This window comes from Bombina bombina, chromosome 1 (assembly GCF_027579735.1).
Source record: "Bombina bombina isolate aBomBom1 chromosome 1, aBomBom1.pri, whole genome shotgun sequence".
Lineage (NCBI taxonomy): Eukaryota > Metazoa > Chordata > Amphibia > Anura > Bombinatoridae > Bombina > Bombina bombina.
Window position 1 is genome coordinate 831,493,226 of NC_069499.1, and position 15,108 is coordinate 831,508,333.

Sequence of the window (15,108 nt, forward strand, 5' to 3'; positions counted from 1 at the left end):
TCATTCGTACAGCTGAGAGTTGTTGTAACAGTCTGTATAGTGCTTAGGAGCACAGATTAACTTGTATTTTTGTTGAAAGCTGTATTTGTGAGTTAATATTGAGCGGCTTATAACCCACTCACCCAGAGCTCCAGAAAATGCGACAGGTTTTATACGAACCAAAGCTTGTACAAAACAATGAATATCAGGAAGAATAGCAATCTTTCTGTGAAAAAGAACAGAAAGAGCAGAGATTTGTCCTTTCAAAGAACTTGCGGACAAACCCTTATCTAAACCATCCTGAAGAAACTGTAAAATTCTCAGTATTCTAAAAGAATGCCAGGAAAAATGATGAGAAAGACACCAAGAAATATAAGTCTTCCAGACTCTATAATATATCTCTCGAGATACAGATTTACGAGCCTGTAACATAGTATTAATCACAGAGTCAGAGAAACCTCTTTGACCAAGAATTAAGCGTTCAATCTCCATACCTTTAAATTTAAGGATTTCAGATCCTGATGGAAAAAGGGACCTTGTGACAGAAGGTCTGGTCTTAACGGAAGAGTCCACGGTTGGCAAGAGGCCATCCGGACAAGATCCGCATACCAAAACCTGTGAGGCCATGCCGGAGCAACCAGCAGAACAAACGAGCATTCCTTCAGAATCTTGGAGATTACTCTTGGAAGAAGAACTAGAGGCGGAAAGATATAGGCAGGATGATACTTCCAAGGAAGTGATAATGCATCCACTGCCTCCGCCTGAGGATCCCGGGATCTGGACAGATACCTGGGAAGTTTCTTGTTTAGATGGGACGCCATCAGATCTATTTCTGGAAGTTCCCACATTTGAACAATCTGAAGAAATACCTCTGGGTGAAGAGACCATTCGCCCGGATGCAATGTTTGGCGACTGAGATAATCCGCTTCCCAATTGTCTACACCTGGGATATGAACCGCAGAGATTAGACAGGAGCTGGATTCCGCCCAAACCAAAATTCGAGATACTTCTTTCATAGCCAGAGGACTGTGAGTCCCTCCTTGATGATTGATGTATGCCACAGTTGTGACATTGTCTGTCTGAAAACAAATGAACGATTCTCTCTTCAGAAGAGGCCAAAACTGAAGAGCTCTGAAAATTGCACGGAGTTCCAAAATATTGATCGGTAATCTCACCTCCTGAGATTCCCAAACTCCTTGTGCCGTCAGAGATCCCCACACAGCTCCCCAACCTGTGAGACTTGCATCTGTTGAAATTACAGTCCAGGTCGGAAGAACAAAAGAAGCCCCCTGAATTAAACGATGGTGATCTGTCCACCATGTTAGAGAGTGTCGAACAATCGGTTTTAAAGATATTAATTGAGATATCTTCGTGTAATCCTTGCACCATTGCTTCAGCATACAGAGCTGAAGAGGTCGCATGTGAAAACGAGCAAAGGGGATCGCGTCCGATGCAGCAGTCATAAGACCTAGAATTTCCATGCATAAGGCTACCGAAGGGAATGATTGTGACTGAAGGTTTCGACAAGCTGCAATCAATTTTAGACGTCTCTTGTCTGTTAAAGACAGAGTCATGGACACTGAATCCATCTGGAAACCCAGAAAGGTTACCCTTGTCTGAGGAATCAAAGAACTTTTTGGTAAATTGATCCTCCAACCATGATCTTGAAGAAACAACACAAGTCGATTCGTATGAGATTCTGCTAAATGTAAAGACTGAGCAAGTACCAAGATATCGTCCAAATAAGGAAATACCACAATAACCTGTTCTCTGATTACAGACAGCAGGGCACCGAGAACCTTTGTAAAAATTCTTGGAGCTGTAGCTAAGCCAAACGGCAGAGCCACAAACTGGTAATGCTTGTCCAGAAACGAGAATATCAGGAACTGATAATGATCTGGATGAATCGGAATATGCAGATATGCATCCTGTAAATCTATTGTGGACATATAATTCCCTTGCTGAACAAAAGGTAACATAGTCCTTACAGTTACCATCTTGAATGTTGGTATCCTTACATAATGATTCAATATTTTTAGATCCAGAACTGGTCTGAAAGAATTCTCCTTCTTTGGTACAATGAAGAGATTTGAATAAAACCCCATCCCCTGTTCCGGAACTGGAACTGGCATAATTACTCCAGTCAACTCTAGATCTGAAACACATTTCAGAAATGCTTGAGCTTTTACTGGATTTACTGGGACACGGGAAAGAAAAAATCTCTTTGCAGGAGGTCTCAACTTGAAACCAATTCTGTACCCTTCTGAAACAATGCTCTGAATCCAAAGATTGTGAACAGAATTGATCCAAATTTCCTTGAAAAAACGTAACCTGCCCCCTACCAGCTGAGCTGGAATGAGGGCCGCACCTTCATGTGGACTTAGAAGCAGGCTTTGCCTTTCTAGCTGGCTTGGATTTATTCCAGACTGGAGATGGTCTCCAAACTGAAACTGCTCCTGAGGATGAAGGATCAGGCTTTTGTTCTTTGTTGAAACGAAAGGAACGAAAACGATTATTAGCCCTGTTTTTACCTTTAGATTTTTTATCCTATGGTAAAAAAGTTCCTTTCCCACCAGTAACAGTTGAAATAATGGAATCCAACTGAGAACCAAATAATTGAAAGAAATGGAAAGTAAAGTTGATTTAGAAGCCATATCAGCATTCCAAGTTTTAAGCCATAAAGCTCTTCTAGCTAAAATAGCTAGAGACATAAACCTGACATCAACTCTGATAATATCAAAAATGGCATCACAGATAAAATTATTAGCATGCTGAAGAAGAATAATAATATCATGAGAATCACGATGTGTTACTTGTTGCGCTAAAGTTTCCAACCAAAAAGTTGAAGCTGCAGCAACATCAGCCAAAGATATAGCAGGTCTAAGAAGATTACCTGAACACAGATAAGCTTTTCTTAGAAAGGATTAAATTTTCCTATCTAGAGGATCCTTAAACGAAGTACCATCTGACGTAGGAATAGTAGTACGTTTAGCAAGGGTAGAAATAGCCCCATCAACTTTAGGGATCTTGTCCCAAAATTCTAATCTGTCAGACGGCACAGGATATAATTGCTTAAAACGTTTAGAAGGAGTAAATGAATTACCCAAATTATCCCATTCTTTGGAAATTACTGCAGAAATAGCATTAGGAACAGGAAAAACTTCTGGAATAACCACAGGAGCTTTAAATACCTTATCTAAACGTTTAGAATTAGTATCAAGAGGACCAGAATCCTCTATTTCTAAAGCAATTAGTACTTCTTTAAGTAAAGAACGAATAAATTCCATTTTAAATAAATATGAAGATTTATCAGCATCAACCTCTGAGACAGAATCCTCTGAACCAGAGGAATCATCAGAATCAGAATGATGATGTTCATTTAAAAATTCATCTGTAGGGAGAGAAGTTTTAAAAGATTTTTTACGTTTACTAGAAGGAGAAATAACAGACATAGCCTTCTTTATGGATTCAGAAACAAAATCTCTTATATTATCAGGAACATTCTGCACCTTAGATGTTGAAGGAACTGCAACAGGCAATGGTACTTTACTAAAGGAAATATTATCTGCTTTAACAAGTTTGTCATGACAATCAATACAAACAACAGCTGGAGGAATAGCTACCAAAAGTTTACAGCAGATACACTTAGCTTTGGTAGATTCAGCACTTGACAGCGATTTTCCTGTAGTATCTTCTGACTCAGATGCAACGTGAGACATCTTGCAATATGTAAGAGAAAAAACAACATATATATAAAGCAAAATTGATCAAATTCCTTAAATGACAGTTTCAGGAATGGGAAAAAATGCCAAAGAACAAGCTTCTAGCAACCAGAAGCAATAAAAAATGAGACTTAAATAATGTGGAGACAAAAGCGACGCCCATATTTTTTCGCGCCAAATAAGACGCCCACATTATTTGGCGCCTAAATGCTTTTTGGTGCCAAAAATGACGCCACATCCGGAACACCGACATTTTTGGCGCAAAATAACGTCAAAAAATGACGCAACTTCCGGCGACACGTATGACGCCGGAAACGAAATAGAATTTTTGCGCCAAAAAAGTCTGCGCCAAGAATGACGCAATAAACTGAAGCATTTTCAGCCCCCGCGAGCCTAACAGCCCACAGGGAAAAAGTCAAATTTTAAGGTAAGAAAAATGTTAAATTAAAATGCATTATCCCAAATATGAAACGGACTGTCTGAAAATAAGGAAAGTTGAACATTCTGAGTCAAGGCAAATAAATGTTTGAATACATATATTTAGAACTTTATAAACAAAGTGCCCAACCATAGCTTGGAGTGTCACAGAAAATAAGACTTACTTACCCCAGGACACTCATCTACATATAGCAGATAGCCAAACCAGTACTGAAACGAGAATCAGCAGAGGTAATGGTATATATAAGAGTATATCGTCGATCTGAAAAGGGAGGTAAGAGATGAATCTCTACGACCGATAACAGAGAACCTATGAAATAGACCCCGTAGAAGGAGATCACTGCATTCAAATAGGCAATACTCTCCTCACATCCCTCTGACATTCACTGCACGCTGAGAGGAAAACCGGGCTCCAACTTGCTGCGGAGCGCATATCAACGTAGAATCTAGCACAAACTTACTTCACCACCTCCATCGGAGGCAAAGTTTGTAAAACTGAATTGTGGGTGTGGTGAGGGGTGTATTTATAGGCATTTTGAGGTTTGGGAAACTTTGCCCCTCCTGGTAGGAATGTATATCCCATACGTCACTAGCTCATGGACTCTTGCTAATTACATGAAAGAAACATAAATAAGTACAGCCAAGCCTCTCCCAATTAAAATATGAAAACTTTTGTTTTATATATAAATAGAACCCCTGATATCCTATGGCCCTGACAGCCTCATCCCTCTAGCTAAAACAGGATCCAAAAACGGATTTGTCAGCCAAATAGTTGCACAGTGTCCTGGAGTAACATCTGCCCATAAAAACATCCCCTCAACACAAGGGATATATATGAAAGTCCCCAGGATCTGTAAAGGTTATGAGATTCATAACTCCTTATAGAGTCTTCATAGTCCCCTTTCAATATAAGGAAAATCCACTTGCCTTTGTAGCCTCTGCTCTGGGGCAGACACAGCACTTCCAGGTCTGACAGCTTCATCCGACTTCTGATAGGGACCTGAGGTAGAAAGGAAAGCAGTGCAAGCTAACACTGGTTAAATGATGGGGGTGTTAGCACAGATTGCTGGAAGGAGGACAGAGAAGTTCCCTGCGACATCCAGCAGCTACCAATACTCTTACTAAGAGGTTTACATGGACACAACATCAACCCCAGTCCTATCTTGAAGGGAAACTACCCATTAAAGGACTTTAATTAAATTTTCTTCAGAGCACCATCTTCGCCACCTCCTAGTTACAGAGGCAAAGAATGACTGGGGGAGTATGGGTAGTGGGAGGGATACTTAAGCTTTGGCTGGGGTGTCTTTGCCTCCTCATGGTGGCCAGGTGTTGAATTTCCAACAGTAATGAATGGAATTGTAGACTCTCCATGCCATTGGAAAGAAATACTCTTGGGTGTCAGACTGGTTCTTAATTTGTTTATGCCCATTACCAAGAGAGTGTCCCTGTAGTGCCTAATTTACAAAGTTGGCAATTTTTATTGAACATTTAAAATGCAGTAATCACTAAATCAATATCTAGGCATCTGTTATGCTGTATTGGATGTTCTTATTGGTTAGAGTACACTGTCCCTTTAAGCATGTGCTTGTATTCTCCTGTTTACTCAAACAAATATTTCTTACAATAAATAACCAGCATTCAAGTTCATTTAAAAGTCAATGTATGTTTTTTTTTTCCCTGGGTCACTATTCTGTGGAAAACCAAAAGGAAAAAATAAATAGAATAAGTATAATAGCATAGAAACATAAGACGTCACAGTAGATTGCTTTATTTACTGAATGTAGGTCAAAACAGTTAAAGGAGATACTTCACAAAAAAACATGTATTTTCTACACAGTGCAACTAGTCAACTCCATTTAACCACACAAATATTGTGCACCATCGATATATATCTGTGAGTCCATCTATTCATACTGGCACAATAATGATTTTCTAGTCCTTGAAATGGGTCCTAAATATCATAACCATATATCTGTGCTATATACATATATATTCACAAATTCCAAGGTAAAAAAAAACAACTCAGTCAAGGACATTAAAAAGGTGCAGTTGAAAAATTCTGCTGCTGAGTAGAACAAGTAGAAAACTTTTTTTTTTTCTGAGGTGGCAAACAAACAAATTAACAGGAAACAATTTTAAATTCTCTTAACAATATCAGTACACTATGTTTCTAACATGTTTTCCCATAATCTTTAGTAGTCAGTCACAAATGTGCAGCAGGTCAGCTGGTGGCAATAATTACATATCCGTTTCTTGTAATTCAATGGCTCAATGTTTAGTTGCTAGCAATGTGTTGCAGTAGAACGTGAAACACTTTGAACAGTCTGAAAAGTAAACAACAAAAACAAAATGTAAAAGGAGCCTGTGTCTTGAAATCTGTAATCATCATCTAAGAATTACAGCATTTTTTCTTGTTGGTGAAATTTCTGTCCAGCCCGCTGGACAAAAATAAATATTTATCTGAGATAATTTAATAGCATCCTTCTTTCCAGGAATCGTCGTCATTTGGTATACTATTTGTCTTTGAAGAGTGAACAGATCTTTAGGAAAGAAAGAAAAAATGTTGTTAAGTATATCTCCAAATGTACAGGAACATAAAATGTATTAGAAATTAATATAAACCCCCCCCCCAAAAAAAACCCCCAACAACAACAAAAAACTATACACAACCCCCAAAAGAAAAAGAATTAAAAAAATACAATTATTATTTTAGTCCACAAGGTTACTATTTGTTTTTTAAAATATCTGCTAATTGGTAGATTTTACACTAAATACCACACATTGTCTATTTAGCAACACGGTTTAAACCAGGATTAGTCAAGCAAAAGGTCCACAAGACAAAATTAACTCCTCCATTGTATTTTACGTGGACTCACTTCTCCAAACTGAATGCAGCATATGTGTAAACCAGGGATGAATTGTTCAGTACCTTTATCATATATTAGGAGTATTTCTCTTCAAGGGGCCAACACATACTCACTGCTATATAGGAGAAAAAATTGTGGAACAACTTATACATATTTTTGTTTGTAAGCGATCATTATGGCTTATATCTAGTGAAAGAAGCAATTTGAAAAAAGTGATATGGAAATTGAACACTATTTACTTGTATATTATATATATATATATATATATATATATATATATATATATATATATATATATATATATATATATATACATACACACACACATACACACACTTTTTTACTTGGTAAATAGCAAGGATAGTGTAAGCAGGCCGGTGAGATAATATAGCTAAGATAAGACAGCCTCCATCTATACTAACTTCAAATAGGTCCAGAGAAGGAACCCAGCTCTTTCCTACAATAGACAGAACTAGGAATGTGGGATGAATAATTGAGGTAATCTTGATATAGGTAAAAAGGGGGTGGTTTATTTCTGACCATGCTCCCTTCTGGGTATTATCAATTGCATGCATTATAAAATCATGAAAGTTTAGACTTGACTGTCCCTTTAAGCTCTTCCTAGCCTCAGGTTAATGACATCACCAGGCTCATGCCAAGATGATGATGAAACATTGCACACTTCATATGGGCTTGTAACTGCAGAGGGGTGGCGTGATCAGCAATTGGAAAGTTGCTTAAAATTGCATGCTCTATCTGAATCATGACAGTTTAAATTTGACTATACTGCCCTTTTAAATGATAATTTGGTTTTCTCAATGAAATTCTTATTCTTGTGCAAAGCTTCTATGGGATCACCTTTGTTCGGAAATAGCAGACATGCATGGTTTTGTCATTGGTTTTTGGTAATAAGAAGCTTGCTAATTGCAGCTACACACCACTGATCATGCTCCGTTACCATATGAAGACAGAACATGCAGCTCTCGCCTGTCACTTCATGAAGCTGTAACGTGGATCTGCATTATGCTGTACTATGGGCTTAGTACCGCATGACTTAGATCAACATCACTTTGGCTTTAGGGGTTAAACAAACGGTGTAGGAGGTTTCTGATTTTATTACTTAGTTTTCCTTATTTATCACAATATATATATATATATATATATATATATATATATATATATATATATACACATACATACATATACACACACATTATATATATATATATATATATATATATATATATATATATATATATATATATATATATATATATATATATATATATATATATATATATATATATATATATATATATATATATATATATATCAGGGAATATGAATAGACCGGTCCGGTCGCCAATGGCGACCTAAATTTCTTGCGGGCAAGTAAAATTTTTAAGTTACCAGCCCGAGCGGCGACCTGACATTTTAAGTGGGATATAAGAAGCAATAATAAAAAAACATAATTTATGTAAGAACTTACCTGATAAATTCATTTCTTTCATATTAGCAAGAGTCCATGAGCTAGTGACGTATGGGATATACATTCCTACCAGGAGGGGCAAAGTTTCCCAAACCTCAAAATGCCTATAAATACACCCCTCACCACACCACAAATCAGTTTAACTTATAGCCAAGAAGTGGGGTGATAAGAAAAAAGTGCGAAAGCATAAAAAATAAGGAATTGGAATAATTGTACTTTATACAAAAAAATCATAACCACCACAAAAAAGGGTGGGCCTCATGGACTCTTGCTAATATGAAAGAAATGAATTTATCAGGTAAGTTCTTACATAAATTATGTTTTCTTTCATGTAATTAGCAAGAGTCCATGAGCTAGTGACGTATGGGATAATGAATACCCAAGATGTGGATCTTCCACGCAAGATTCACTAGAGAGGGAGGGATAAAATAAAGACAGCCAATTCCGCTGAAAAATAATCCACACTCAAAACAAAGTTTAAATCTTATAATGAAAAAAACTGAAATTATAAGCAGAAGAATCAAACTGAAACAGCTGCCTGAAGTACTTTTCTACCAAAGACTGCTTCTGAAGAAGAAAACACATCAAAATGGTAGAATTAAGTAAAAGTATGCAAAGAAGACCAAGTTGCTGCTTTGCAAATCTGATCAACCGAAGCTTCATTCCTAAATGCCCAGGAAGTAGAGACTGACCTAGTCGAATGAGCTGTAATCCTTTGAGGCGGAGTTCTACCCGACTCAACATAAGCATGATGAATCAAAGACTTTAACCACGATGCCAAAGAAATGGCAGAAGCCTTCTGACCTTTCCTAGAACCAGAAAAGATAACAAATAGACTAGAAGTCTTTTGGAAATCTTTAGTAGCTTCAACATAATATTTCAAAGCTCTAACTACATCCAAAGAATGCAACGATCTTTCCTTAGAGTTCTTAGGATTAGGACACAATGAAGGAACTACAATTTCTCTACTAATGTTGTTAGAATTCACAACCTTAGGTAAAAATTTAAATGAAGTTCGCAAAACCGCCTTATCCTGATGAAAAATCATAAAAAGGAGACTCACAAGAAAGAGCAGATAATTCAGAAACTCTTCTAGCAGAAGAGATGGCCAAAAAGAAACAAAACTTTCCAAGAAAGTAATTTAATATCCAGCGAATGCATAGGTTGAAACGGAGGAGCTTGAAGAGCCCCCAGAACCAAATTCAAACTCCAAGGAGGAGAGATTGACTTAATGACAGGTTTTATACGAACTAAAGCCTGTACAAAACAATGAATATCAGGAAGATTAGCAATCTTTCTGTGAAAAAGAACAGAATGAGCAGAGATTTGTCCTTTCAAGGAACTTGCAGACAAACCTTTATCCAAACCATCCTGAAGAAACTGTAAAATTCTAGGAATTCTAAAAGAATGCCAGGAAAAATGATGAGAAGAACACCAAGAAATGTAAGTCTTCCAGACTCGATAATATATCTTCCTAGATACAGATTTACGAGCCTGTAACATAGTATTAATTACGGAGTCAGAGAAACCTCTATGACTGAGAATCAAGCGTTCAATCTCCATACCTTCAAATTTAAGGATTTGAGATCCTGATGGAAAAAAGGACCTTGCGATAGAAGGTCTGGTCTTAACGGAAGAGTCCACGGTTGGCAAGTAGCCATCCGGACAAGATCCGCATACCAAAACCTGTGAGGCCATGCTGGAGCCAGCAGAACAGACGAACGCTCCTTTAGAATCTTGGAAATCACTCTTGGAAGAAGAACTAGAGGCGGAAAGATATAGGCAGGATGATACTTCCAAGGAAGTGACAATGCATCCACTGCTTCCGCCTGAGGATCCCTGGATCTCGACAGATACCTCGGAAGCTTCTTGTTTATATGAGAAGCCATCAGATCTATTTCTGGAAGTCCCCACATTTGAACAATCTGAAGAAATACCTCTGGGTGAAGAGACCACTCGCCCGGATGTAATGTCTGACGACTGAGATAATCCGCTTCCCAATTGTCTATACCTGGGATATGAACCGCAGAAATTAGACAGGAGCTGGATTCCGCCCAAACAAGTATTCGAGATACTTCTTTCATAGCCAGAGGACTGTGAGTCCCTCCTTGATGATTGACATATGCCACGGTTGTGACATTGTCCGTCTGAAAACAAATGAACGACTCTCTCTTTAGAAGAGGCCACGACTGAAGAGCTCTGAAAATCGCACGGAGTTCCAAAATGTTGATTGGTAATCTCGCCTCCTGAGTTTCCCAAACCCCTTGTGCTGTCAGAGACCCCCATACAGCTCCCCAACCTGTCAGACTTGCATCTGTTGAGATCACAGTCCAGGTCGGAAGAACAAAAGAAGCCCCCTGAACTAAACGATGGTGGTCTGTCCACCACGTCAGAGAGTGTCGTACAATCGGTTTTAAAGATATTAATTGCGATATCTTTGTATAATCCCTGCACCACTGGTTTAGCATACAGAGCTGAAGAGGTCGCATGTGAAAACGAGCAAAGGGGATCGCGTCCGATGCAGCAGTCATAAGACCTAGAATTTCCATGCATAAGGCTACCGAAGGGAATTATAGAGACTGAAGGTTTCGACAAGCTGAAACCAATTTCAGACGTCTTTTGTCCGTCAGCGACAGAGTCATGGACACTGAATCTATCTGGAAACCTAAAAAGGTTACCCTTGTCTGAGGAATCAACAAACTCTTTGGTAAATTGATCCTCCAACCATGTTCTCGAAGAAACGATATAAGTCGATTCGTATGAGATTCTGCTAAAAGTGAAGACTGAGCAAGTACCAAGATATCGTCCAAATAAGGAAATACCACAATACCCTGTTCTCTGATTACAGATAGAAGGGCACCGACCTTGGAGCTGTTGCTAGGCCAAACGGCAGAGCCACAAACTGGTAATGCTTGTCTAGGAAAGAGAATCTCAGAAACTGATAGTGATCTGGATGAATCGGAATATGCAGATATGCATCTTGTAAACCTATTGTGGACATATAATGAATGCCCTTGCTGAACAAAAGGCAGAATAGTCCTTATAGTTACCATTTTGAATGTTGGTATCCTTGCATAATGATTCAATATTTTTAAATCCAGAACTGGTCTGAAGGAATACTCCTTCTTTGGTACAATGAAGAGATTTGAGTAAAACCCCAGCCCCTGTTCCAGAACTGGAACAATTACTCCAGCCAACTCTAGATCTGAAACACATTTCAGAAATGCTTGAGCCTTCACTGGATTTATTGGGACACGGGAAAGAAAAAATCTTCTTGCAGGAGGCCTTATCTTGAAGCCTATTCTGTACCCTTGTGAAACAATGTTCTGAATCCAAAGATTGTGAATCGAATTGATCCAAATTTCTTTGAAAAAACGTAATCTGCCCCCTACCAGCTGGGCTGGAATGAGGGCCGCACCTTCATGTGGACTTGGGAGCTGACTTTGGCTTTCTAAAGGGCTTGGATTTATTCCACACTGGAGATGGTTTCCAAACTGATACTGTTCCTGTAGGGGAAGGATCAGGCTTTCGTTCCTTATTATGACGAAAGGAACGAAAACGATTAGCGGACCTAAATTTACCTTTATATTTTTTATCCTGTGGTAAAAAAGTTCCTTTCCCCCCAGTAACAGTTGAAATAATAGAATCCAACTGTGAACCAAACAATTTATTACCCTGGAAAGAAAGGGAAAGCAAAGTTGACTTAGAAGACATATCAGCATTCCAAGTTTTAAGCCATAAAGCTCTTCTAGCTAAAATAGCTAAAGACATATACCTGACATCAACCCTAATGATATCAAAGATGGCATCACAAATAAAGTTATTAGCATGTTGAAGAAGATTAACAATGCTATGAGTATTATGATCTGTTACTTGTTGTGCTAAAGCTTCTAACCAGAAAGTTGAAGCTGCAGCAACATCCGCCAAAGATATAGCAGGTCTAAGACGATTACCTGAACATAAGTAAGCTTTTCTTAGAAAGGATTCAATTTTCCTATCTAAAGGATCCTTAAAGGAAGTACTATCTGCCGTAGGAATAGTAGTACGTTTAGCAAGAGTAGAGATAGCCCCATCAACCTTAGGGATTTTGTCCCAAAACTCTAATCTGTCAGATGGCACAGGATATAATTGCTTAAACCGTTTAGAAGGAGTAAATGAATTACCCAGATTATTCCATTCCCTGGAAATTACTTCAGAAATAGCATCAGGGAAGGGAAAAACCTCCGGAATAACTACAGGGGGTTTAAAAACCGTATTCAAACGTTTAGATTTAGTATCAAGAGGACCAGACTCCTCTATTTCTAATGCAATTAAGACTTCTTTAAGTAAAGAACGAATAAATTCCATTTTAAATAAATAAGAAGATTTATCAGTATCAATCTCTGAAACAGAACCTTCTGAACCAGAAAAATCAGTATCAGAAACAGAATTAGAATGATGATGTTAGTTTAAAAAGTCATATGAAACATGAGAAGTTTTAAAAGACCTTTTACGTTTACTGGAAGGAGGAATAACAGACATAGCCTTCTTAATAGATATAGAAACAAAATCTCTTATGTTAACAGGAACACCCTGAATATTAGATGTTGATGGAACAGCAACAGGTAATGGAACATTACTAAAGGAAATATTATCTGCATTAGAAAGTTTGTCATGACATTCATCACAAACAACAGCCGGAGAAACAGTTACCACAAGTTTACAACAAATACACTTAACTTTGGTAGATCCAGCATCAGGCAACGATTTTCCAGAAGTAGCTTCTGATTCAGGGTCAATCTGAGACATCTTGCAATATGTAATAGAAAATACAACATATAAAGCAAAATTGATCAAATTCCTTAAATGAGTTTCAGGAATGGGAAAAAATGCCAATGAACCAGCTTCTAGCAACCAGAAGCAAATAAACAATGAGATTTAAATAATGAGGAGACAAAAAATGACGCCCATATTTTTTAGCGGCAAAAAAAAGACGCCCACATTAATTGGCGCCTAAATGCTTTTGGCGCCAAAAATGACGCCACATCCGGTAACGCTGACACTTTTGGAGCAAAAACGTCAAAAAAATGACGCAACTTCCGGCGACAAGTATGACGCCGGAAAGGACACAGAAAATTTTTGCGCCAAAAAAGTCCGCGCCAAGAATGACGCAATAAAATGAAGCATTTTCAGCCCCCGCGAGCCTAACAGCCCACAGGAAAAAAGTCAAATTTTAAGGTAAGAAAAAATTGGTTTATTCATATGCATTATCCCAAATATGAAACTGACTGTCTGAAATAAGGAACGTTGAACATCCTGAATCAAGGCAAATAAATGTTTAAACACATATATTTAGAACTTTATATAAAAGTGCCCAACCATAGCTTAGAGTGTCACAAAATAAGACTTACTTACCCCAGGACACTCATCTACATGTAGTAGAAAGCCAAACCAGTACTGAAACGAGAATCAGTAGAGGTAATGGTATATATAAGAGTATATCGTCGATCTGAAAAGGGAGGTAAGAGATGAATCTCTACGACCGATAACAGGGAACCTATGAAATAGACCCCGTAGAAGGAGATCATTGAATTCAAATAGGCAATACTCTCTTCACATCCCTCTGACATTCACTGCACACTGAGAGGAAAACCGGGCTCCAGCCTGCTGCGAAGCGCATATCAACGTAGAATCTAGCACAAACTTACTTCACCACCTCCATGGGAGGCAAAGTTTGTAAAACTGATTTGTCGGTGTGGTGAGGGGTGTATTTATAGGCATTTTGAGGTTTGGGAAACTTTGCCCCTCCTGGTAGGAATGTATATCCCATACGTCACTAGCTCATGGACTCTTGCTAATTACATGAAAGAAATGACAAATTGCCTTTCACATATGCGCACACACGGGAAAGGAGGGTAGAAAGGGGAGGTTATTTCTTTTAAATGCATTCAAAGACCTCCCCTTATCTCCATGGCTCTTCCTTGTCAGTTGCTACTTCCCACCCCTAAAGTTGTCTGCGCGGGAAGACATCCTGCTAGAGCGGTGAGTGTTAATTCTCTGTGTATGAATGAAGTATGGGTTAAAGTGACTACATAGTTATGGTAGGCAGCTTGCTCACATACATTATGCTGACGTACTCCAGGGTCCTCTGCAGTACTTCAGCACAATGTACACGATCAAGCTGCCTACCATAACAATATAGAGCAGTGCACAATTTTTCTGGATGCTATTAATGCTCCAAAAACTGACTTTACCAATTAGTAGAGAACATACCATCTCCATGCACCCAGTCAAATCTGCTAGCGCAGCACTGACAGTCACGCTAGTAGTTGAAAGGCAGCTGGGCAGAAAGGGCAAAAAAAAAGTATTTTTAAAATGCTCGTTATGTCACTGTTCATTGTCCAGCAAAATGCAGTACTGCTCACAGCGCTATAGGGTGAAGGGTGGCAACATTAAATATACTTAGTCAATCATAACTCCCCACATATGCTGAATTAAAAAAAAGCTCAATTATATCTTTTTTTTCCTTAGGGGGAAAAAAATCAAGACGTATGTACAGTATTACAAAGATAATATCCCTGTTTTTTTTATACCTAGTGATAGAAAAATATTTTCTAAAGTTAAAGCCTTTTAT

General features: G+C 38.3%; 1 protein-coding gene across 1 annotated transcript in view; it reads right to left on the bottom strand.

The window, feature by feature from the left end:
• Nucleotides 1–5,891: 5,891 nt before the first annotated feature.
• Nucleotides 5,892–15,108, bottom strand: part of LOC128646032 (SLAIN motif-containing protein-like) — a 131,697-nt gene continuing 122,480 nt past the window's right edge. Inside the window, exon 9 of the mRNA XM_053699438.1 lies at nucleotides 5,892–6,679. Within this exon, the coding sequence (XP_053555413.1) occupies nucleotides 6,610–6,679 (70 nt within the window). The 3' untranslated portion in view covers nucleotides 5,892–6,609. The remainder of the gene's footprint in view (nucleotides 6,680–15,108) is intronic.